Source organism: Vombatus ursinus, unplaced genomic scaffold, assembly GCF_900497805.2.
Source record: "Vombatus ursinus unplaced genomic scaffold, bare-nosed wombat genome assembly UNPS02014781.1, whole genome shotgun sequence".
In the NCBI taxonomy this organism is placed as follows: domain Eukaryota; kingdom Metazoa; phylum Chordata; class Mammalia; order Diprotodontia; family Vombatidae; genus Vombatus; species Vombatus ursinus.
In genome coordinates this window covers 35,604,054-35,630,910 of record NW_020954559.1, presented here as the reverse complement: position 1 = coordinate 35,630,910, position 26,857 = coordinate 35,604,054, and the positions used below count along the sequence as shown (strand labels likewise).

The window sequence follows — 26,857 nt, the reverse complement described above, 5'->3', positions numbered from 1 at the left end:
TCATTCATTCATTCATTCATTCATTCATTCATTCATTCATTCATTCAATTCTTCACCCAGCTGCTAAAATGGTCTTCCTTAAATGCAGACCTGATCTCATTCCCCTTTTCGCCTAACCCAAGTGGCTTCCTATTCCCTCTAGAATTAAACGCATATTCCTCTGTTTAGCTTTTAAAACCTCTCACCAGCGGTTTCCAACCTCTTTCCAGCTTCACAGGACATGACTCTCCCTCCCATCCTCTGAGATCTAAACTAGCCTTCTCTCTGTTTCTCACACATGGCACTTCCTGTCTCTATGCCTCTGCGTTAAAATGCACTCCCTCTTTACTTCTACCTTAGAGAATTCCCCTCTTCCTTCAAGACACCTCAAGAAACACATTCCAATGAAGTTTCTCCTGATGGCTTCAACTGCTAAAGCCTTCCTTCCCTAACATATTTTGTATTTCTTTGTACTTATTATCTTTATATTTATTCTTTTCTTATTTGTATGCACTTGGAACAATGCTTGATATAGAAGACATTTATTAAACGCTTGTTGATTAATTTCACAACTACAAACCTGGATGACTAGAAGAAAGCAGTGCCTTCAACAGAAATAGGTAAATACGATGAGGAGGATTGAGAGTGGGGAAATATGACGAGTTGTTTTGGACATGATGAGTTTGAGATGCTTAAGGAACATCCAGGTAGAAGTTCTCAGCAGGCACCTGGTGATGCAGAACTCAGGAGAGAGATGAGGGATGGATATATCATATAAATGAACTCATGAGAGCTGATGAGATACCCAAGAGAAAAAGTCTAGAATGAGAAAAGAAGTGAGCCAGGTTAAGTCTTGAGGGTATTCACATTATTGGGTGGGAAAAGAGCAATGACAGCACAGAAAACTGAAAAAAGAATGGTCAAAATGATGGGAGAAGCAGTAGAGGACAGCGTCAAAGAAACCAGTGGAAGGGGGAAGGAGGTGTCCAACAGTTAAAATTGAAGAAAAGTTCTGAGAAAACAGTTAAGAGATTTATGGTACCCTTAGCAGACAGTTTCAGTCATGTTATTCTACACCAGGAATCACTAAACTACTGTCTGAGGGTCAAATTAAGACCAGCTGCCTCTTTCTGTATTACCCAGAGCTAAGAATGGTTTTTACATGTTTAAAAATAGAATGAAACTTCATTTTAAAATGTAAAAGCCATTCTTAGGGGCAGCTAGGTGGCGCAGTGGATAGAGCACTGGCCCTGGAGTCAGGAGGAACCAAGTTCAAATACAGTCTCAGACCAGACACTTGACACTTACTGTGTGACCCTGGGCAAGTCACTTAACTCCAACTGCCTCGCCAAAAAAAAAACAAAAACAAAAATAAAACAAACAAACAAAAAAAACATTCTTAGCTTGTGGATAAAATAGACTGTTAGCCAAATTTGGCCTAGTAACCAGAGTTTGTTGAGCCCTGTTCTATATCCTTATACCCATTATCTTTCAGAGCAAACCTAAACTCTTTATCCTGGTGGACCAACCTACCCATCTAAACTTATCTCTTACCACTTGCTAACATGTACCCCCCACTCCACCTAGGCCAACCTTTTTGTTCCCTGAATACATTACGCTTATTTCCAATGACATAGTTTTGCTCATGCTGCTCTTAACACAAGGAAAGCCCCTCCCCAGTTAGCCACACCTACTCATCCATCATGTCCCAGCTCACTGTCCCGCTGATTCCATGAAGCCTTCTTTAACAATTCCAAGGTATACCATCTCTCACTCTCAAGATGCCCCTTAAAGTCTGTACTACATACTCTGGTACCACTACCTTGTATTGTTCTTGTGTCAAGTATATAAACCTTGTCTCTCACAAAGATTACAAGTTCTCTGCAGGCCAGAAACTATGTCACATATTTATAATCATAGATCTTATAGATGGAAGGTACATCAAAAGAGATCACATTTTCTTGTCCTTCAATATTATCCAATATTATCCCCATTTCACAAATGAGCCAATCAAGGGCAAAAGAGATTATATGACTTGCTAAACTTATGCTGTTAGCAGAGAAACCAACATCTGTCTCTTGCACCCTAGTATGAGGTAACTTCTCCATTGCCCTAATTAATCCTGTACTCTCTAGAGCCTTGGATAGTACTGGTTACACAGCAAGCAAACAACACTTGCTGAAATGACTCAAAAAAAAAAGTGTCACACCAATTATGTACTTAATAGGTAAGGAAACTCAGGATATACACTGCACAAGAAATATTTCAGCAGGCATTACCCCATCTTTGAACACCAAGGAAAACCACCAAGAAACCAATATACATAAAAATCTGGCCTGGGTCCATCAGAAAAGAAACCAAAAATAAACATACAATGAAATGCTAGAAGTTTATGCTTTTGCCATGTCTATTAAAATACTAGGAAGAAAAAATATTTTTATATTCAGCCAGATTCCAATAACTCAGAAACCAGACAAACTAATACAAAGGGTAAAATAATAATGGAGTAAGAGAGGTGGCAGTAATCACACTAGTTTAACCCCACCAGTAAGCCTGAGGTTTTTGGCTACAAGCAAGAACTTGAAATTAGAAATTTCAAGTTCTAGTCATATTACTGATGTCTATCTCAGGGTAGAAGTTAACACAACATGTAGGTTAACTGGATTTTTCTATATAAGTCTTGCACTTGGCATAGAGTTCTGCCACAGTGGCAGTCAATAAATAAACCCTTCTACTTTCTGCCACATAATTTGCATCTCTGATTTCATTAGTGAAGGGAACTAGAAGTGCATAAACTCTCTTCACCAAAGCAGATGATAGGACAGTTTATAATCTCAGTTACCCAGGCTACTGAAGGTCAAACAACTTCCCTAAAGTCACACTGCCAATTTATGTCAGAGGTAGGACTTCCTGATTGCAATGCTGTTTATCTACTACATCATACTGCCCACTACCAGTATCCAAAGCTGATGTCAGAGTGAAAGAGGTTTTGATACAAGTAATGATACTAAAGAAATCCACCTCAATTTGTGGGAAAATCTTTTTTTTTTTTAATTACCATTTAGTACCAAGGTTTTGAAATGTCAGACAACAGTTCTTAGCTACCAAGAGCTGGAAGAAGTGAGATGAAACACGGTACAGTGGTTTTGGAGTAAAAAGATTCAAAAGCTCTGGCTCTCAGACATGGCTATACCACAAACTAATTTGGCCTACTCATTTGCCCTCCCTGAGCCTCATTTTCCTCATCTGTAAAACGGAAGATTGGATTAGAAGGTCTCTAACTTTTTGCAATGCTGTATTTTTAATCGAGATTGTATTTTTTTAAACTCTGGGGAACAGAAAAGTAGCAAAGGGTTCTGAGTTTGGCCACTATCTCTAACCATAAAGAAAAATCAGTTTAGGGGCAGGTAGATGACACAATGGATAGAGCACCAGCCCTGGAGTCAGAAGGGCTCAAGTTCAAATCCAGCCTCAGACACTTACTAACTAGCTGTGTGACCCTGGGCAAGTCACTTGACCCCCACTGCCTCCAAAATTTAAAAAAAAAAAAATCAGCTTAATTAATTCTCACTTTGGATCCCTATAGCAATTACCATCTCTATAATTCATTTGGCAATTAATTATATACATCTCTTATACTATTTCCGTCAAGTGTACCTTAAATGTTTTGTTGTATAAATTGTCATGTGTGTATATACATCTCGTCTCTAGAACTGTACGTAAGCATAAGCTCAATCAAAGGAGTTTAAACAGGAAGCTATTGTAAAGAACATGTATAAAAGTTACCTGAGGAAACGGAGGTCTAACAGCTAAGGAAACGGAGTCCCAGAGAGATTAAGTGTTTTGCCACAAAGGTCACAAAGGTAATCAGTAAACAGCAGAGACAGAAGAGGCTTCAGACTCAAAATTCCGGGCTCTTCTTATCCTGAACCTTTCCAGGATTTCCAGAAGAGTTAATCAGGAAACTACCAAGATAATTATATTTCTTAGGAGTTTTTTGTAATAAATCTTGCTCTAACTGTACTGAGATTTAGCCTTTTACCTTTTAACACAAGTTTTCCAAAGCTGGGCATATAATTATCCTCTCACCCTGCAGCCCAAAGAAGTTAAAGGCTGAAAGAAACATCCCACATCTACCAAAGAATTTGTAGCAGCACTTTTACTTAGCAAGAACTTTCAAGTTACAAAGAACTTGAAATCAAATAGATGCCCATGATCAGGACATGGCTCAATAAATTACCATGCTTTAATGCCATGTAATATAGGAATCTCATAAGAAATAATTCAGAGAACTATGGGAAGAATAATATGAAATGAGTGGAAACACATCTCAAAAGCACTGCCTTCTACACAAAGTCTAGCCTGATCCCAAATGTTAGACTCTCTTTTCTAACTACCTTGTATTTATTCTGTATTTATTTTGTTTATATGCACTTATATATGTGATATTATCTCTTTGTCTGCAATCTACTGTTACTTCAAGATCCTGTATCTTGGACAGCCTGACCAGCAGGCTAGCAACACACAAGGCCTTTCTCACAATCCTCACATATTACTGATCAAGTATTCATGTGCTAGGCACTCAGTCCAATGAGGGAGATACAAGGAGGGAGGCGGGGGTACAACACACACATACATATGCACACACATATATCAGAAATGTAAAACTAATTAATGCAATACACACAAATTAGTTAAATACAAAGGAGTTTAGGAAAAAAGGAAGACATTAGCAGTTAAGGAGATCAGAAAGGGTTCATCAGGGAGATGGTGACTAATCTGCATCTTAAAGGAAAAGTGGGACTCCATTAGGTAGAAGTAAGAGTATGGGTTATACACACATCCAGTACAAAAGCATGGAGAAAGAAGATGAATCGTTGCACATGAAGAGCAGAGACAAGCCGAGTTTGACTGGACCACAGATTATGGGAGAATCTAATAAGACTGGAAAGATACACTGGGGCCAGGATGTGTAGGGCTTTAAAAGCTAAACAGAGTTTACATTATTTTCCTAGAGGTAATAAGAAGCAAACTGGAGTTGGTTGAATAGGGGAGTTCAAGGTCACGTCTTCATTTAAAGCAAATTACTTTAGCTGCAAAGTGCAGAAAGGACTGGGATAGGGAGAGACTTCAGGCAGGGAGAACAATAAGAAGGCTTTTGCAATAATGCAGGTGACAGTTGATAAGGGTCTAAACTAAGGTAGTAGCTACGTGAATAGAGAGAAAGGTACACATACAAAAGATGTTGTGGATGCAGCAACTGCAAGATATGGCAACTGATGGGGAGTAAGGGAGAGCAGGGAGTCCAGGACCATGCTGGGCTTATGAAACTGAGGTACTAGAAGGAATACGCCTTTGACAGAAAGAGGGAAGTTTTGGAAGAGGGGAGGGTTTAGAGAGAAAAGATGAGCTCTCTGTTGGACATGCTGAGTTTAAGACATTTCTAGAATATCCAGTTTGAACTGTTCAATAAGCAATGAGTAGTGTGGGTCTGAAGCTCAGGGGAGGGACTGGACCTGGGGGGCAGATCTAGGAGTCATCTGCAAGAGATGATCATGAAACCCATGGAAGCTAAAAAGGTTACTATCCTACATCTCTCCTCACTTTTTCAGTCAAACTCCTTGAAAAGTATATCTACACTCAAACCCTCTACTCCCTCATTTTATAGACAAGGCAAATGAGACTCAAAGAGGCTAAGTTCCTTTCCCTAAGATCACACAGGTTTAAATAACAGAGCCAAGGTTCTTAGATCTCAGGTTCTCTTATTTCAAGCATAAAATTACTACAAAATCCAAAATACTTCTTCAATTACTCTGAAAGGAAGAGTTAGGTATACCCTTAAGAATAGCATTTACAATGTAAAACTTGCTTGCCTATGTAATCATCTGTTACAAAAAAATCTAAAGAAGACTAAAGGGTCACTGATTATGCCTCAGTGCTAAAGTGGTTTTACAGAACGTTTAATGTTTAATTTAAGAAAGGAAGGGAGGGAGGAAGGGGGACAGAGAGACAGAGAGAAGAGAGACAGAGACAGAGAGACAGCGACAGAGACAGACAGAGACAGAGAGAGAGAGATACACTAAGAAAAACATAGCTATCTAATTTTACAGAGACTCTGAGAGGCAGCCTTCATGGTGTCACAGTTAAGGTGTTGGGCTCAGAACTTGGAAGAACTGGGTTCAAGTCCTGCCTCACACAAGAGACCCTGCTCTGGAGGGGTAGGATTGATAAAGAACTGATCTCTGCCCTAAAAAAGGCAGACAGACCTCAGAGCTGGTACCAGTAGAGACCACTGGTCAGGTCTGGGAAAGAGAGGTCACTCAGAGCTTGTACTCCTTGAAAGAATCAAATGCAGCTGCCATCTGCAGCTAGGACAAGTGCACTGGGAGAGGACGGGCTCTGGCCTCCACTTTTCCTGCAATGCTACCCGCTGTCTGAGAGGTGAAAACTCTCAGACCTCAACCCAGAGAACCCACCTGGAAAAGCCCCAAAGAGAAAAGGCTCAAGAAGAGCAGTCATCAGAAGCAGTTCTGTCCACCAGACTTACCAAACAGATTCTGAAGAAGAAAGATGACATTAAGGCCCACAATACACAGCTGGTAGTGGTCTGGGGCACATACTCACTGCTCATGTGTCTCCTTCCTATAGTTTTCTAAGAGTATGTCCATGCTGTTCCAGGTTTACTGTATATATTGCTAAAAGACTGCATCGCAGGTTTATGAGTGGAATGTTATGTTACAATTATTTTTGTTTTGCATTCTGTTTAGCAAATGTTTCTAATTAAGAGCTAATAATTTCAACTTGGCTGATTTGTTAAATGGAGAGCACACCAGCTGTCTCAGGAATAGTAGATGTGTATTTTCCCTCACCAGAGTTAGCCCTAAATTCAGAATGATTTGTCACAGAATGGCCACCCACTGTGGAAACCCCAAATCTGTCAGTGAGACCTTGGGAGAGGGAGCTAGTTTAGGCTGAGAAAATAGGGAGCCAATGCCACACCCCTATACTACACCAGTAACCTGTCTTTTCCTGCCCGAAAATTTCTTTTTCTGATACTGTTCAGGACTAACCATGTTCAATGCCTCCAAATTCTTTTTTCTTCTGAGATATAAAGCTGAATAGTATATGGGTGTGTGTGTGTGTGTGTGTGTGTGTGTGCGTGTTTGTGTGTGTGTCACTTCTTTTATTTAGTAATCTCAAATCTTATTCATCAAGATATTTTTTGGCATTATCCCTTAAGCTCACTTTCATAATGAAGTCACTGGGCATCAAGCTATACTTTGATTTGATTAAGAGAATCTTGTCAAGTTCTTTATAGAATTTTTCTGCTACTACATCATTTTGCAAAAGATACTGATGTATAATTATCTTCATTGTGATCTTTCTGCTTAAGTTCATCATGTACACTACAAGGCAATTTTTGATACCTTTGGGGCACAAAATGAATTCTACTGTATGCTTTCTTGTCTCTCTAGAGTACCTCTGACTTTTTCCTCCATGTATCTATGTGTAATTTCTTTAGTGAGAGTATCAGTATGAATATATAAAGTTATTTATCACTCAACACAAATCTCACAGTTCAAATAGGCACAAATACACAAAGGTTATTATAGGATGTTATACTGTAGGGCTGAACTCTTGGTATAGGTATTTCTTCCACCAACATAAATCACAATTAATCTATGACAAATTTGAATTATAAGTCAAAAAAGTACTTTAGGGAACATGGGAGGCAAACAATTTTAAGACATAAAATAGCCCAGAGATAAGATGGTTTGTAAACAATATGATCTACCCTAAATATAAGTACATTTCCAAATTGTAGTTTTGAATATATTAAAAAATTTTAAATAGATTACTCACCACATTGTAATAGCTTTTGTTAATTGCAGATGTATCAAATCCTTTAGGAGGGCTCTTCAATGCTCCTGACTTGGGGGACACTGGCTTTTCTGAAATAACAATGGGATGCAATTTTACTGCTCAACACTAAATACCAAACTTCCTAATAAGAGCACTGTGGTGAAATACAGTAACATGTCACTTATTCAGAAGTCACTGACCTGACAATCAACCATCCAGAATATAGTCATTAACCAAGAAATCAGCAAAATGTTCTATGATTCTCCCTATTAGATTTAGGCATGTTATTTAAAAAAATTTTAAGGGACTCTTTATGTAGCCCAAGTGCTGCTGTGGTATCCCTGGAAGAGGAAGCCATGTGAAAATAGTGGGAAAAGCACTGAATTTGGAATTCAAATCCTGACTTCAGGGGCAGCTAGGTGGCGCAGTGGATAGAGCACCAGCCCTGGATTCAGGAAGACCTGAGTTCAAATCCAGCCTCAGACACATAACACTTGCTAGCTGTGTGACCCTGGGCAAGTCACTTAACCCTATTGCCTAACCACAGAAAAAAAAATAAATCCTGACTTCTTTCCCAACTACCTGCATGTTCTAAGTCAAGTCCTTCAGTCTTTCTGGAACTCAGTTCTTTGATTAAATTGAAAGGGCTGGAGATATCCCCTAAGGTTCCTTCCAAAGCTAAATTTACCATTCTATGAATGTTAGAGAACCAGATTTGAATAGATTCTCTGTGGAGTAGATTCTCTATGGGAGGCTGGAAATAAGCAAGGACGAGATGAGAAGACACAGACAGTTCGTAATCTTTGTTACTGGAAGGAATACACACATTAAAAAGATCACAAGTCTCCTGAAGTAATAATGAAAAAAGGTGATCAACAAAATGGAAAACTAGACATTTTCTCCAGTCCCCATTAATTCTCCCAAAAAAATAAATAAATAAAATAAAAGGTCAACTAGCTAATAGCCTTATGAATTAACAGTGAAGAATGCCAGTCCTTTATACACAGTCACTCACCACCCCTCCCCCACCAGCATCCATGACCAATGGGATATGTTCAGGGACTCATTCCCTTCTGTAGTCACTGGCAGTACATTCCAACCCCCCCTTTCCACAGGGTCCTAATACAGCAAGTATCAGACCTCAACTGTACTCAGCCATATGGGAAAGAGAAGATGGGACAGCAAAGGTATCAGAGGGAAGAACTCTGCTTCCCTTTTGCTGGGGGAAGCTGCTAGTTTAGGAAACTTCAAAGCTACAGAAAGTCTTAAGGGACTATAGACCCTAACACCCTCCAATCATAACAAAAGCAGCAGATACAGATTCTGCCCAATCAGCCAACTAATGATTAGCAGGAATTGGGAGCACAGGGTCAACGTGTACAAAAGAGGACTGGTATCTAAATCCAGCAAATTCTGTCCCTCCAGAAGCTACTTGGAGCACAAACTGAGACCTGAGAAAAGTAGATGCCCCAACTTCGGAGGATGCAGAGACAGTTTTGAGGATTAACTCCAGAGATGAAGTTACATCATCAAAAGGGAAGGAGTCAGAAAGTAAGCTACAAGGGAATCTAAAGGGAAAGCCCAAAACCACCAAAAATATCAAGAAAAAGAAAATTTAGATAGGAACCTAAGCACAAACAAGAACATACTACAATTAAGAGGAAATATGAATACTGAAACATATAAGAGATTACAAACCTCTGTAAATAAATATTGTAAGGCAAAGGAAACTGAACCAACACCTACTGAAATAGAGAACCTCGTGGATTACCAAGAGAGAATGAAACTGCAACAAGATATTGCTGAATCACTCAAAAGAGAAATCAAAATCTTGAGAGAATAAGTTAAAAGGGAACAAATGACAGAATTTATGGCTTGCATCAAAGAAATAATTAGAATAAAAAAATTTAAATCCAAAGTATCATGTCTTACCAAAAAAAGCAAAAAAGGGAAAGGGAGAAAAAACTTTACTAGATTTACTACAATTTACTAGAAATACCAATATACTGAAGTGAAGGACAACCTGGAAGAAAAGTAAAAATCAATAATGCTAAAAGAATATATGAACTCTATACAAGTAAAACACGATGACCTAGAAGACAGGAGGTGAAGAGCCAACTTAAAGACCATAAGCTTCCCAGAAAAACACAAGTCAAAAAACATGAATACCATAATGCAAAAAATAATAAAGGAAAACTGCCCAGAACTTCTAAATACAGGAAAACACACACACACACACTCTCTCTCTCTCTCCCCCTCTCCCTCTCTCTCCCCCTCTCTCTCCCTCTCCCTCTCTCTCTCTCTCTCTCACTTTCTTTCACTGTCTTTCTCAAAATAATCCACAAATCATCTCAAGGAAGGAAGGAAGCTTGCGCTTCAAACTCCAGGATACATAGCAGTAAAAATTTAACAAGAAAATTAACAAACAATAAATTCTGCAAGTAACTAAAAGATAAAAAAACTTTAAATATAAAGGAAAACTTTTTTTTAAAACTAAGATTATTTTGAACCCATCAAAAACTCCAAGAGGTTATGGAATAAGATATTCCAAAAAGTAAAAATACTCAAGCTGCAACAGAAAATTACTTACTATGCAAACTAGAGACTAATCATTGATGAAAAAGGATAATTTAATAAAGCAGAACTGAAATATTCTCACAAAACAAAAACAAAATACATAAAGAAGATATGTTGGCTTTGAAACAAAAGAAACATAAGGAAGCTAAATAAATACAACCACCAAGGAAAGAACAATAATGAAATAAAGTATCCCACCTCTGCAGACTATTAAAAGAAAAAAAAACAGAAAAACATCCATTGGATTAAAGGTGGCAAAGGGAGGGAATGAAAGGGAAAAAGAAAAGAGAAAAATTACACTCAATGTGAAGAAAGAGCCCCAAATGAAAAGCACTCCTATGGGGAGAGAGATTCTGTAAAGGGAGATGAGGATTTCAGAAGAAAATACTTCCTATGAGACTCTCCATGGGTAATAATAGCCAGCATCAGGAAAACGGAAATCAGAGCTCCTGAAGACAACTGGCATAGGAAGACACAGACCCAGAGAGGAGACTGCTATATGGCAAATAGGGAAAAAAAAAAATTGAGGAGGGACCGGAAGGAGGGGGAGAAGGGGATTAGACCACACGATCTGAAACACACATTCATTTTTACTATGGGCCAATGCTATCCTAATTACTTCCCTTAAGAATTGATACTTCTAAGAGTGATAGAAAAAAAAACAACAAGAATAGAAACAGAAAAAGAAAATAGAGAAATAGCACAACAGAAAAAAAAGGAGTGGAGAGACAAGATCTACAAAGGCAGTAATATGGAAAATTGGTTAGCAGAGGGAACTCAAACTTGGTACTTTAGAAGCTTTAATTCCCTGAGTAACACAAAGAAGGAATAAATAAGTATAAAGACTCTGAATCAAAGAAAAAAAATCTAGGAGAGACAGTAAGGGAAGAAAATTCATGAAGAAAACAAGGCAAAAGAAACCCTTCTTTGGTGCAGAAAAAGGAAAAAACTAACAAAAGAAGCTGCAGAGGATGTGATACTTTGAACTAACCACTGAACTGAGAGGAGAAAAAGGAGGGGGAAAAGGGGGAAGAATTATGTAACTAAATAAAAGGGAAAAAATATATCAATAAAAAAAGTGAGAGTAAACTTTTGCCAATTAGGCTGAGGATCACAGAAAATGAAATTAACAAAATTTTAAAATCAAGTAAAATTTAAAAAAACCAAACCTGGAGAAATATAAAGAATTATCAGAATCTACTCCACACAATTATACGTCAACAAAACTAAAAACACAGGGGAGAATTACCTTCAGAAATATAAAATATCCAGACTAAAAGAACACCAACAATAGATTTTATGGAATTCACTCTCAGAAAAGGAAACAGTACTAGTTGTGAACTACGGGGAAGAAGGTATATGTCAGAGGTGGGGGAAACCTGAGGCCTCGAGGCTACATGTAGCCTTCTAGGCCCTTAGGTGCAGTGCAGCCTTTTTGACTGACTCCAAGTTTTACAGAGCAAATCTTTTTATTAAGGAGATTTGTTCTGTGAAGTTTGGATTCATTCAAAGGGCCACACTTGAGGACCTAGGGGGCTCCATGTGCCCTTGAGGTCACAAGTTCCTCACTCCTGGTATAGGTAGAGGGGGTTACTTATGGTCCTGGTGGATTTAAAGGAGAATTCTATCAAGCTTTTCACCAATTCTACATAAATTATCCCATGAAATTAAGAAAGAATTGTGCCAAACTTATTTTATAAGACAAATATAGTTTTCATGTCAAAACCAGAAAAGAAAAAAAGTACAGAACTATAAACCAACATGATTAATAAATATCAATTCAAAATTTTTAAATAAAATCCAATCAGCACCAATTCATTCAAGAAATTAGTAATATATGACCCGATATACATTCACAAAAAATGACTTTGAGTCAAGAATATTTAAAATGTTTACTATTTTCTGTTTAAGAAAGCATAAGGTATATAGTATATTTTGTAAAGATTTTTATCCAAAATTGCTTAAAAAATTTTTTTCAAGTACACCCAAAGAGCTATAAAAATGTGCATACCCTTTGACCCAGTAATACCAATTCTAGGGCTGTATCCCAAAGAGATCATACTAATGGGAAAAGGACCCACATATACGAAAATATTTATAGCACCTCTTTCTGTGGTGGCAAAGAATTGGAAATTGAGAGGATGCCCATCAATTAGGGAATGGCTAAACAAATTATAGTACATGAATGTAATGGAATACTATTGTGCTATAAGAAATGATGAGCAAGTGGACTTCAGAAAAACCTGGAAAGACTCGTAAGAACTGATGCTGAGTGAAATGAGAAGAGCCAGGAGAACATTGCACAGAGTAACAGCCATGTTGTGCAATGACTAATTTTGATAGATTTAGCTCTTCTCAGTAATGCAAGGATGTAAGACATCTCCAAAAGTCTCATGATGGAAAATGCTATCCACATCCAGAGAAAGAACTATGGAGTTGGAATGCAGATCGAAGCATACTATTTGCTCTTTTTTTTCTTCTGTTTTGTTTCTTCTTTCTTGTGGTTCCTCCTATTGGTTCTAATTCTTCTTTGCAACATGACTAACATGAAAATGTTTAATAGGAATGTATATGAAGAGCCTATTTCAGACTGCATGCCATCTTGGGGAGGGAGGTGGGGAGGGAGAGGAAGAAAATTTAAAAATCAAAAGCTTATGGAAGTGATTGTTGAAAACTAAAAATAAATTAATTAAAAAAAAAGTTTAATTTTTTTTTTCCCAAAAGGGCCTAGTACCTTTTGTGTCAGGGCAAGCTTCAATTAACTGGAAAATTCACTTACAGAACATTCACATGTAAGTTAGTTCTCACTGCATATAAATGTCATTAAGAAATTCTTAAAATTTGTTTAAGGATGTCAGCAACCAACATATAAAAACAGGGCTAAAGCAGAGTCTTATTTACATACTAAGCCTGCAAGCTTATCCTATAAATGGATAGGCTCTTGACAGGAAAATTTCTTTAACTGGACTTAATAAATTCAGAGCTTGTAGTTATTTAGGCTAGTGACTGACCTAAAGGATTGCTAAGGATTCCTCACAAGGATCACTAAGCAAATTATTATGGTAATATTGTATATATGAATATAGGAAAAATGTTACACTGAAAAACACTTTAAAACCTCCAAACACTTAAAAACTATCATTTATGTCAAGGCAGAGCCACTAAATGCTGATGCAGATGAAAGATTATCACCTCCTGAGGGGAAGGGTAGGCTCTGAAATCAGGAGGCATTTATAAAACAAGGCCAAACTAGGAGTTTTCCAGGAGTATCATAATCCAAGGAGCTAAGACAGTAGCAGAAAAGATGTTCAGGCTTAGCACAGTACCATAACAGGGCCATCTCCAGTTGTCCTGATTTATATTTTGTCACTGGACCCAGATAGCTTCCGAAGAGAAAGTGAGGCTGGTGACTTTGCACAGACCTCTCTCACTTAAATCTGATTCACTCGCAAGTCATGGCATCACTTTCCTGATACCACTGTCCTCTTCTAGAATGAAGGACAAACAACACCAACAGTACCAGAAAATAGAAATAATGACAACAATTTGAATTTATATAGCACGTAGGTTTACAACAAGCCTTCCTACCAATTCTGTGAAGTAGGTCACACAAATGCTGTTCTTCCTATTTTACAGAAGAAAAATAATGAAATTCATTGAGATGAAGTGACTGGCATATGGCAAGTAAGTCACAGACAAGCCTCTGATAGAAGCTGTTACAGTACTCCAGAAGAGAAGTGATGAAAAACAAATTACAATAGGCTTAGATGGAAGCCTGATATTGGCTGCATAGGCAATTTCAGAGACATCAGTACCAATCAGAATGGCCTCCACCTTCAACCACAGTCCTACTCTTTGCTTGTAACTCAGAAGCACCACTAGAGTCTAGGCGAAATAGCTGCCACATGCATCACTATAAAGGAATAATCACAATCCTACCTTCAGGGTCTAATACCTGGTAGTTGAGGAAACACTTACATGACAAATCAGTAGAAAAGGAATAACACTGATAGGGGCTACAGTGTGGAGATCAACAAGGAACAGACTAGTAAGGAAAGCTTTCATGAACAAGTTGAAGCTGAAGATAGGCTTGAAGCAACAACATTTTGGGCAGATGACCCATGAACATACGCTTAGAGTAGAAAAGAAATATTGGATCTGTGGAGCAATGAGGGGACCAACACATATGGAAAGAAAAGTTCTTATGTAGGAATTGCAAGAGAGAAGATTGATTATCTGTGTTAGAGCCAGAAGGTCTTGAATGACACTAAGAAATTTGAACTTTATTCTGCAGGCAACAAGAAACCAATGGAAGTTAGGAATTTAATACAGCACATTCTCTAAGAAATTCTAAAGAGACAATTTTTTTTTCCTTGAGGTGAATTAGGTGTGGCTTAGGAAAGTTTGGGTGAGAAAACTCCTTCTACCATTAAATAGTTGTACGGGCAATGAGAAGTTAAAAAACTTACCCAGGATCATAAAGCCAGTGTGTCAGAGGTGAAATCTGAACCCAAGTCTTCCTGACTCCAAATTCTATCCACTAATACCATATTCTCTTATTTTACTCAAGTAATTCTAATTATTGTATTACTGGGAAATAATAAAACATCATCATTTTAATTTAGTTTTATTCATTCAATGACATATATTCAGTATAAATACCTTTGTGGCTTCCACCCCCAAACACTGTGGGAGGTACAGAAGTAGAACAGTTTTTACTCTTGAAGAATTAAAAATCTATATGGAAAGCCTGGAATATTAAGTTTATTATATATTCTAACACTTTTCAAAATTTAGACTGGCCTTTCCCCAACTGGGATTAGTGGGGCTTTGCTATAACAGCTGTAGCCAGGAATTAAATAACTATTTTCAGATGTGACAGTATCAACAGTTCTTTGATTACAGACCACTCTTTTCAGCCACACTGCACAGACGGCAGTCACAATCAGGAAAGTCATCTTCAAAAATGCAGGACAGTTAAAACAAAGCAGGCCTTCCTCTCCTTCCTCTTGAGGGAAAGATATAAAAGGGCAGTTTTGCTTACTTGTCCCTGTGGAGTAATCCAATTTTCCTTAGGTACTTAAGAGAATAGAACCAATACTGCCTAACTCCATATTATCAGGATTCAGGTGTTGTTAGGCAGGCCCTAACATATGCCCACATTAGGTATGAAGAAACAACACCTGGGAATAGCTTCCTCCCCAAAGTACCTGCAGGAACTCATTTCTACTTCTCACTATTGAGGCGTGACGCTCATTCCTCTTCATTTGTATTCTACCACTATAGATTCTCTGTTTCCTGAGATTCCACAATCTCCATTACAATTCCCACTTGTCAATGTCTACACACACTCCCAATCCCACTCTTCATCTTTATTCTCTGGGCAGCAAGGTAGCACAGTGGATAGAGTGGCAGACCTAGAGTCAAGAAAACCTGAATTCAAATTTGACCTCAGACAATTACTAGCTGTGTGTGACCCTAGGCAAGTCACTTAATCTCTATTTGTCTCAGTTTCTCATCTGTAAAACGAGGTTAACACCTAACCTCCCAGAGTTGCTGTAAGGATCAAATGATATAACAATTGTAAAGCACTTACCATGGTGGCTGGCACACAGTAAGCACTATGTAAACGTTAACTATTATTATAAACGTTAGGTATTATTATTCAGAGCCCTAATATCGCTTCCTCATCCCAGAACTCTTCCCCCCTCCCAAGATTCTATGATGAAATGCTAAGAACAGCTGACTCCAAAGTCTGACTATTCCCTAAAACAGCAATTCTCAAACTTTTTCATCTCAGGATTCCTTTATACCCTTATAAGTTACTTACCCCTACCCAAAAAAGCTCTGGTTTATATAACTATATCTATGTATCTATGTATCTATCTATCTATCTTCACGAAGTTTGAAATTTAAAGATCCATTATGAAAAGTTTTGATCTCAAGGACACCCCTAAAAGGGCCTGGGGAAACCCCAAGAGTACCCAGAACACACTATGAGAACTGCTCCTCTAAAACATAAATGATTCTTACTTCAGTTCTTTGTGCAGCAAAAGACCCATAATGATCACTTATGTGAGCTTCTTCTTTCCCTACAGGAACAAAGTTTTAAAAAAAAAAAAAAAAGGTAAACTGTTGTAATGGGACAGGATGATGATGATGATGATGATGATGATGATGATGATGATGATGACAGATGACATTTACGAAATGGAAAGTGAAAAATAGGACCTACTAAGGAAGATGGGCCCTACCAAAGTGGTCCCTCACAGTCAAGTGAAATAATACACCTGCCTACTATGACGTAGTCTGAATTACACATGCTGCGTGTCACAGATGAAATGGTGTGAATTTGCTCTCAGATTGGAAACTAAAAGAATATTGTTATGCATGTTGGTCTATATTCTATAGGATTATTAATACTAGGTTTTAGGTCAATGATGAGTTACATTGTAGGTTTTGCTAGCAGCTCCTTTTCCTATTGATTGTAGAATTCTGCCTGACTTTCTGCACAATTCTACTATAGGAAAAGTCTCATAGATTTCTTGATCATTATTTGTTCTGGCATGAATTACAGTTTTTTAAGGGAATAGGAATGTGGTAGCTAGGTGGTCTGCCTCCAACCAGGCAGCCATCTTGGCCATAAGTCCCACATACTATCATGTTAATCCTTTCCATACCCAAGATTTGAAACTGAGTCCATTAGGGAAGATACTTAAGCAGAAATATTACCTTTAATTATAAAGTATAATCAAGCATAAGATTTGAGTTGGGACTTAAGATAAGGACAGGACTTAGATAAGTAAAGAAAAGGGCAGAAGGGCTTTCTAAGGAGGGGTAACAGCCTAAGCAGGGCCCTGAGGTAGTACTGCATATTCTCTTTGACTTCCAAAAGATTATTGTGTTCAAACCTTCTGAAGGCTAAGCAGAAATTACAGTGTCTTGTCTGTCTGTCTGTCTGTCTGTCTGTCTCTCTCTCTCTCTCTGTATATTTGAACTCAGGTCCTCCTAACTCCAGAGCCGGTGCTCTCTCCACTGTGCCACCTAACTGCCCTAATATCTATCTATCTATCTATCTAAAACATATATATATAGACACACATATCTTATATACATAAATGTAATATATATATAATATATAAATACATATATATGTAAAATATATATTTTTTTAAACCCAAGGCTCCCACACTAAAACTCTGGTTAACTAATAGTCAAACAATTCTAGACTTCTATACTTAAATACAGTTAATAAGCATTTATTTATGCTCCAGCACTGTGGTCAACTCTCTGGAAGAAATATTTTAAACAAATATACTGACAATAACCACTGTATTGTGTTGAAAGCCCAGCAGAAAACTAGGAAGTTATGAAAAGAATGGAAAATGACAATACTTAAGTCTATACAAATTAAGTTTGAAGACAGCCAGAAGGATGTCTTTTAGAACAAAGGAAAGAATACAGTTAGCAGTAAATTCATCCTAAGTTATAAGCTAGCCTTTTATTTTTTCTCAGGAGGCAGAAAATATATTGTGCTCAGAATCATCATTTCTGAGAGTTTTTCCCATTCAGTTTGCTCCCCAGGGGATGCTGATTTGGTCCAATGTGACTAAATCATATTCTTCCAAAAATTCCTAATAATAATGCTAAGTAGTAATAATAATACTTCCATATTTCAATACATAAGAAAGGTAGACACTGTGCTGAAGAAAGAAATCTCAGATCAGGGACCACAGGACTATGATTTTAGAGATGGACAGGGCCTCAGAAATCATCAATCCCCACTGTCCTTTGTCATCAAGTCCCTTCATTGTACAGATAATGGAACTGAAACCCAGCAAAGTGAAGTGACAAAGCCAGCCTTTAAATCCAGGTCCTTCAACCCCAAATTCTGTGATCACTCCACTGTACTACACTATTCCACACAACAAAAGCAGGTTAAAAAGGCATACTTCTAAAAATGGCATTAGGGAGACCAAGGAGAAAAAGTATTTATTCATACAACCTATTTCATTGTTACTAATGACCTAGAGATAAAATAGTGAAACAGACAGATGGTTTGACAGATATATACAAACACACACACATATTCATAAACTCAGAAAGTGTAAATACAACCACTTATAAAGAGTACTCTCTGGTTCAGTTTCTAAGTGAATGCACACACATTGTCTGTTAATTTCTCTATTCCAGGCCTATTTCTCTTCAATGAAAAACATTAAGAGGTTTCAGGGTAAACATAATCACCACATCTACGTCTGTAGACGGGCAAATTGTTTTAAGATATATATGTAATGTGTCACTATTAAATAAGGAATACTCAGAATAGTAAAACAAAAAAGAAATTCATTTTCAACACATGCAAATACATTTTAAGTATTATTCCAGTATGATGATAACAACAGTAGTCTGAGAGTCATTAAATCTGAGTTTCAGTCCATACTCTGCACAAATAAATATAATCTTATAAAACATTCCAGGAATCAGTTTACTAATCTGTCCAGTCAGAGGACTGGCTTGATTTCTAAGCACATTTTCAACTCTTAAAGTATATTATTTCTAATAAGTGGATCTCAAAATACAGGTCATGAAACTCCATGGACATTCAATAAAACAAAATCATGATTTAAATAATTAGAAAGAAATCACTTGTAAGCTGGTCTGATATTTTTAAATATTCTGAATATTTCTAGTAACTAAGTTTGTTAGTACCAAATCCATGAGCCATAGGCAAAATCAGGTCATTCTCATACTAAGCTTTGTGAAAAAATTTGGTAGAAATGGGACTCCAGAAATTGTCCTAGGAAATCCTAAAAAAAAAAAAATCTAAGTATCGATATTGATCCAAGTACATAGGCTGCACTTTCTTCCTTAAATTGGGCTTGTATAAAAATTTGATTGTGGCCTATCATTCTTGATATTTTTTTCCTTTGAAAGAGATTTTCCCCAATTGATAAATGGTCAAAGGATATGAACAGGCAGTTTTCAGATGAAGAAATCAAGGCTATCTATAGACATATGAAAAAATGTTCTAAATCACTATTAATTAAAGAAATACAAATTAAAACAACTCTGAGATACTACCTTACACCTATCAAATTGGTTAATATGACAGAAAAGGAAAATGACAAATGGAGAGAATGTGGAAAAACTAAGACTCTAATGCATTTCTGGTGGAGTTGTAAACTGATTCAACCATTCTGAAGAGCAATTTGGAACTATACCCAAATGTGCATACCCTTTGATCCAGCAATACCATTACTAGGTCTGTAACAGCTCTTTTTATGACGGCAAAGAATTGGAAACTGAGGAGATGCCCATCAACTGGGGAATAGATGAACAAGTTGTGGCATATAAATGTGATGGAATACTATATTATGCTATAAGAAATGATGAGCAGGCAGAAAAACCTGGAAAGACTTACATGAACTGATGAAAAGTGAAGTGAGCAGAACCATAAGAACACTGTACATAGTAATAGCAACATTTGTGTGATGATCAACTCTGACTGACTTAGCTCTTCTCAGCAATAAAATGATCTCAAAAGATTCATGATGGAAAATGCTATCCACATCCAGAGAAAGAACATGGAGTCTGAAAGCAGATCAAAGCACACTATTTTCTTTTTTTTGTTGGGTTTTTTTTTCCTTGTGGTTTTTCCCTTTTGTTCTGATTCTTCATTCACAACATGACTAATGTGGAAATATGTTTAATATGATTGTACATGTATAGCCTAAATCAGACTGCTTGCCATCTTGGGAGGGAGAAAAAAATCTGGAACTCAAAATCTTCTAAAAGTAAATGTTGAAAACTTACACATATCTGGAAAAAATAAAATAAAATTACATGGGAAAATTTTTTAAAAAATAAAAATCTTTGTTACAAGGGATGGTTCTATGGGTGGGGGAGGAGTTATAACATGAAGATGATGTAAAAATTAAAAATTTCAATAATGCTTCAAAAAAAAAAGAAATGATGATCAGGATAAATTCAGAAAAACCTGGAAAGACTTACATGAACTGATGCAGAGTAAAGTGAGCAGAACTAAGAGAACATTGTACACATTAACAGCAATACTGTACGATAATCAACTATGAATGACTTAACTATTCTCAGCAATACAATGATCAAAGACAATTACAAAAGACTCATGATGAAAAATGCTATCTGCCCCCAGGGAAAGAACTGATGGAGTCTGAATGCAGATCGAAGCATACTATGTCACTTTCTTTTTTTTAAGTTCATGTTTTCCTCCACAAAACAACTAATACGGAAATATGTTTTACATGACTATACATGTATAACCTATACCAGATTGCTGACCATCTCAGGGAGGTGCAAGAGGAGGTACAAAGGGATAGATTTTGGAACTTAAAACCAAATGTTTATAATCATGTTTACATGTAATTGGGGGAAAAAAATTTTTTTTAAAAAGAGATCTAATTTTAGAGTTATGCCTATACTTGGCTCAAAACAATAACCAGGATTAAGGAAGTTAGCTGGGGCCAGGATGTTCCCAAATGGAACCTTGCTCCCAAAAGCCCCATTGTGTCTATTCCTTCAGAGTCACCTCCCCTTTCCTTTCATTTCTTCCCAAATGACTGATGGTGATGATGATGATAACAATAATTGTTGGTATTTATATATAATACCCACTATGTGCCACACACCTGGCTAAGTGCTTTACAGTTATCTCACTTGTTCCTCACAACCCTGAGAGGTAGTTATTATTATCCCAATTTTACAGTTGAAGAAAATGGAACAAATAGAGGTTAAGTGACCTAGAGCTGGCAAGGATCTTAGAGGCAATCAAATCTAACACTCCTCCTATATTACAGGTGAGGAAAATGGAGCACTGAGAGGTTAAGTGACTTGCCAGTATGTATCAGAGGCAAGATTTGAACTCAGGTCTATCCTGACTCTAAATTCAGTGCCCAAGACACTTGCTGGTCCTCTAAATGTAGGTTCTTCATCCAATGATCAATAAAGGACAAACTGCTAGAGGAACTGAAATAGATTATCCTAATTTTTTTTACTATAAATAAAAACCGTAAGTAGGAAATTTCAGCTACATAAAGGGATAGTGAATAGGTGACAGGTTCTCCAAGGAAAAACAAATATGGCAATTAGTAGAGCTGGTTTTATCATACACCAAAAGCAAAAAAAGAAATAACAGTTCACTTTGTTATCCTATATTATCATGATAAGCACTTGTTAAAAAGAAAAAAAAGTCCAGGAAAATGATTTGTCGCAAGCGTACACCAGTATCAGTTGCAAAGGATGAAGAGGTAGAGAAATTCTAAGAAAAACCTTCCAAATCAAATTAACACACAAATCAATACATAAAATTAGATCAACATGTACTTTAATACCTAGTGATTTCAATGCAAAGGTATAACTAGAAGAAGGCAAGAAACACACTGGACAATATGGGTCAGGAAAAAACAAAGGGAGAATTCAAAGACTTCTACACTACAATGAAGCCCCACCCCTTTTACTTGAGATAACTGATACTGGGATATGCAAACATCTCCACCCCCACCCAAAAACAATAACTACATCCCCCAAAAATACAGTATGTTGCCTCACAAGAGGATAAATTCCTCATCACTGAAAGTCTTCAAGAGGAACCTAGTTCTCTATTTGTTGCAGTCCTGTAGAAGGGGTTCCTGGTAAAGCACATGCTACAGCAGAGGGATCCTTACAATTATAAGGCTCTGTAATTACTAAATTTCCTCAGTTTAACAAAGTATCTTCATTACCACAAAGGTGACTGAGCTACTTTGGAGCTGGAAGGCAAAGTCACTGCCCACTTCACTTTATCATTCTCTACCCACCCTTCTCACTTCCTTTAATATCTCAGACCAAATTATGAGATAGACCCCAACTTCTTCTTTCATTTTCCCATCTCTCTTCCCTAAACCCACAAAGACAAACATACCACATGAATTTACTAAGTGTCTACTAGTGTGCTAGGCACCATACTAGGCATTGGAGATACAAAAATAATTCCTGTCCTTAAGAACCTTACAACAGGGAGGTACAACATCTACACAAACAAATAAACATAAGTGCATATAAAGTAATTTCAAGATGGAGAGCAGAAGGAAGAACTTCATGTAAGAATTGGCATCTGAGGTGTACTTTGAAGGAAGCTAGGTATTCTAAGAGGTGGAGGTAAAGTGTATTCTTAATTTCTCCAAAATCTTCCTCCCAAATGAAATCACTGTCATTGGAGAATTGTTGAGATGTTATACCAAGAGAAAGTCAACTAACTTTATGTTTCCTTATATATTTAATTTCCCTGGACTTCAGTTTCCTCATTTGTTGAATAAGGGGATTAAACTAGGTATCTGTAAAGTCCCTTTCAGCTCTACCATCCCATGATTTACTCCTGAAGAAAAATTCTAAGCTAATTCATTGCTTACTGTTTGTTTTCCACACATTAAAGGACATATATCAGTTGTCTTCACTATATTGTATTACTGTCTTTGCTATTTTATATTAAGCAAAAATTCTATGAATGAAATAGTTTATGGTCCTTTGAGAACCTCAATCTGATTTGAATTATCTCCCTATGCTTACAAAACTTCTTCTGCATCACTCTCCATAAAAATAAGCCACAAATCCTCAATGAAACAAAATAAGGGTAGTTACCTACTGGGACACAAAGGAAAATAAGTTTAGATATTGTCTAAGATAAAAGACTTCACAAATTACTAATAGAACACAGATCTTTGTTCAACTGAACATCTTTCTTTCATGGTAATTATTAATCTCTGGATCCAAACTACAACTAGGCTTCAAAGTACAGCAGAAAATATTAAAAGTTACAAATTTAGGAAGTAGCAGTGTGAATACTCATTAAAGATCTGTGGATAAGCAAACGATAATCACATGGAACTTCTCACATCACTGCCAAGATTAGGTTATTACTCATCGTCCTAAGTTAACCAACTTCTAAAATAAGGTTTCCAAAATCCTCCCTTTCTACTGTACAATAGCCACAGCACTATCTCAACTATCTACGTAAATAGAACAAATATATACTTGGCAATCTTTTTAGAAGTAATCCTCTGAAAAGAAACTTTCTGGGGCAGGGGGGTTAGAGGGATGGGCAGCGGGGAGGGAGAGAACAATGTAACACATACATTACTGATTCATGTTCTTACTCCTGTCACAAAGTGTGGAAGTGTGGGTGATATTCATTTTGCTAACATCTACGAATTAAATACCACTCTAAAACTTCAGGTCACCATGTCATTTTATTAATAGCAACAGCTGACCTTATTCCATGCTCAGAATTGGCTCTACTACGTCTCTCTTCTCTCACACACATCTTTTTTAAACCACGTATTCCTGTTCTATGCCAGCGCTAAGTAGCCTAAGTGCTGCATAAATTTAAAATTAAGAATCCATTACCAGCATATAGAGCAAATGACAACTACTATATATCTCCTCCCCAAATTTTTGTGAGCTAACTGCATATTTGGGGAACATAAAACAAATTTTTACAATTAGTTTCTGAAAGATCTTTTTAAAAAGAATCCTATAAGATGATTGTCCAAAGAGATTTCAAACGACACAATTATAGGTAAAACCAGAACCAGAAAACAGTGGTCAGCAAAGCAAGAGCATTCCCATCATTAGCCACAAGATGGCAAACTATTAATAGCTATTTATACTTCCCTTGCTAAGTGTAAAGAAAAGGTAATTTAGGGTATTATTGTGCCCCTCAAGAATAAAATAAAATAAACTGCTGCTAAATAAATAATTGAATGGATGGATAAATGAATAAAAGGATAGTGTCTCCACAATAAAACAATCTATAAATATGCCTCGTTTTATACAAGAAATTTGGTCCTGAAAAACTGCTTCTAAATCAAGACACAATGTAAACACATAAATTCTATTTAAAAGAAGTTCCAAAAATTCTGTTGAATTATGAATGTCCCTTAATTTAGCTGCCTGTAAGTTTAATAATTTTGTAATTGGATTTTCTTACAGAAAAGCCTGTGCTACAAATAATTATAAGCTCTTTATGGAGAAATACTATAATTTCTCATTTTTATGTTCCCAATGGCAATAACAAGGTCTTGTACACAATAAGCCTTAAGAATGAAAAAACCGAGTATTAGAAAGGAAAACAATAGAATGAACTTATAATTTAAATCTTTACATCACAATGTTTTCTCTGTGAATATACACTAAATACGAGGTAAAACATATACATCATATTTCATAGTGGACATATACATAGATTTTATATAGATATAAAAGACATATAGATAGATTTTATCAAGAACACTTTAACAAAGTCAGATTTGCCAGGTTCTTTCAATGAGTAAAAATACACTGGGTTATGCCAAACAAAGTATTCTATTTCTTTTTTGTCTCAAATGTAACGTCCAAAAATTCTGCCTGGGATTTTTTTTTTAAATGATATTCAAACTACTAAAATTTACATTTAAGCTATTATTTCCTGAAACAGGTTAGCATTATTCAAGGTACATGTTCAAAGTGTCTTTAGTTGTACCTTCCCCAAAATTGTCTCTGGGTGCCATTCCCATAAACTAAACACTGGAATAGAATAAAAAAAATGTTAAGTTCTTAGGAATAATTAAGAGATAAAATAGAAATAAAATTTTTAAAATGTTATTTAGTTGTTAATTTAATGGATCTCTATATCTGATAATATTCTTTAATTTCAGTATGATGACACATGTCTATAGCATACATAAAAGTCATACAATAGAACAACATAAACTTGAGTTGCCATGCAAACAGTAAACTTTCAATTAAACTGAGAATTTACATTAACTCTTTAATATAGCAAGCAAAAGATCATTTTAACATCTAGTTCAAATGCTACAGTTAGTGTCTTTAATGACTAACTCCGAGCAAAAAGAGAATATAAAAAGGCCAGCTGGAGGAATTTGTCACACAAATCACAAAGCCGGCACCAAGGCTGGATACAGTTGCACTTAGGATTACAAGCATTCTGACAGCTGTTGGAGTTCTCTTTCTGCTAAAAACTCAAGAGCTAATGAATTTTTTACTTGCTTTACTGATTATTTCACTTTTCCAAAGGTGGAAGATATAAAAATGGGTACTGCTACTCTAGACATCATTTTTATTAATAATGAAGAACCAGATGGTAAAGCAGAGATGACAAGAATCTTGGAAGGCAGCAAATACCCTTAGAATATGTGACAGATAAATAAGGCAACATCAGTCATACTCTGACAAAAACCCTAGATGTCAGAATAGATTTCCAAGAGTTGAGATATGGGATAGATAGAATAACTAGAAGTCACTCAAGGACAGAAGGCATTCAAGAAAGAAATCATGAGGAACTTCAGTAATCACTGATTCTAATGAACTAAAAGGAATGAGAAGAGACTGGCTGAACATTTACTGTTATGAATCAGACAGATCCTAAAAAAAGGATATATGCAAGGGATACCAAAAATAATAAAGAGAAAAGGAAAAAACCTAAGTTGAGGGAAATTTTAGTAGTAAATGTAACAGATGAAAATAGCATATAAAATGTGACTTGGATAGCCCTGAGATCTCAACAATGTGCTTACTCCCACCAATAATGCAACATAAAACTTCCATAACAATTCAGCCTGTGTGACTCTTAACCATATTCTTCTTTTATCCATAAAGTCCCATAATTGTCTACAGCAGATCTAGACAATGTGTTAAGATCTTTCCTCTAGATTTCCTAGTATTTTACTGACTCCAACGGAATACAAAGACTATTCCAATTATCATTTTGTTTTGCTAAATGATAGGTCTATCACCTTGTCCAGTCATACAAATCTGATGTGTAAAGAGCACTTGATAAGTGTTAATTTTCAAACACAGCCAATATGTTCATTTGTTTTAATTGACTATACTTATTTGTAAGAAGAAAGAGTTAAAGAGAAGAGTTGCTGGACAATAAGTGATATTTAAAAAAAGAGAGAGAGGATCAATAAAATGTTTAAATGGAAACCAACTCTATGATAATGTCCTTATAAGGGCAATACTCAGTCATCAACAGACAAATGGCAAAAAATCTCAAAAAGAAAGCTTACTAAACCGCTACTTATATGAGAAAACAAGACATGAAGAATGGTCCAACTCATTAATCATCAGAAAAATTAAATTTAAAATTCAGAGGCAGTTCTTTACACTAATCAAGTTGTTTTTGTTTGTTTTTTGGGTTTTTTTTTTTGTTTTGTTTTTGTTTTTTGCTTTCTGGTGAGGCAATTGAGGTTAAGTGACTTACTCTGAGTCACACAGCTAGTAATGTCAAGTGTCTGAAGCTGGATTTGAATTCAGGTCCTCCTGACTCCAACGCCAGAGCTCTATCCACCTCGCCATCTAGCTGCCCCCCCAACCAACTTTTTTTAAAATACTAAAAAAAAGTTTTTTAAATCTTCAATAT

The 26,857-nt window shown here is 36.4% G+C and overlaps 1 protein-coding gene across 4 annotated transcripts in view; it reads right to left on the bottom strand.

The window, feature by feature from the left end:
* Positions 1 to 26,857, bottom strand: part of LOC114046191 (rho guanine nucleotide exchange factor 7) — a 317,431-nt gene that overhangs the window by 140,371 nt on the left and 150,203 nt on the right. For all 4 annotated transcript variants that reach the window (XM_027866432.1, XM_027866431.1, XM_027866434.1 and 1 more), the window contains one exon: positions 7,843 to 7,931. In XM_027866432.1, coding sequence (XP_027722233.1) covers positions 7,843 to 7,931 — 89 coding nt within the window. The remainder of the gene's footprint in view (positions 1 to 7,842; positions 7,932 to 26,857) is intronic.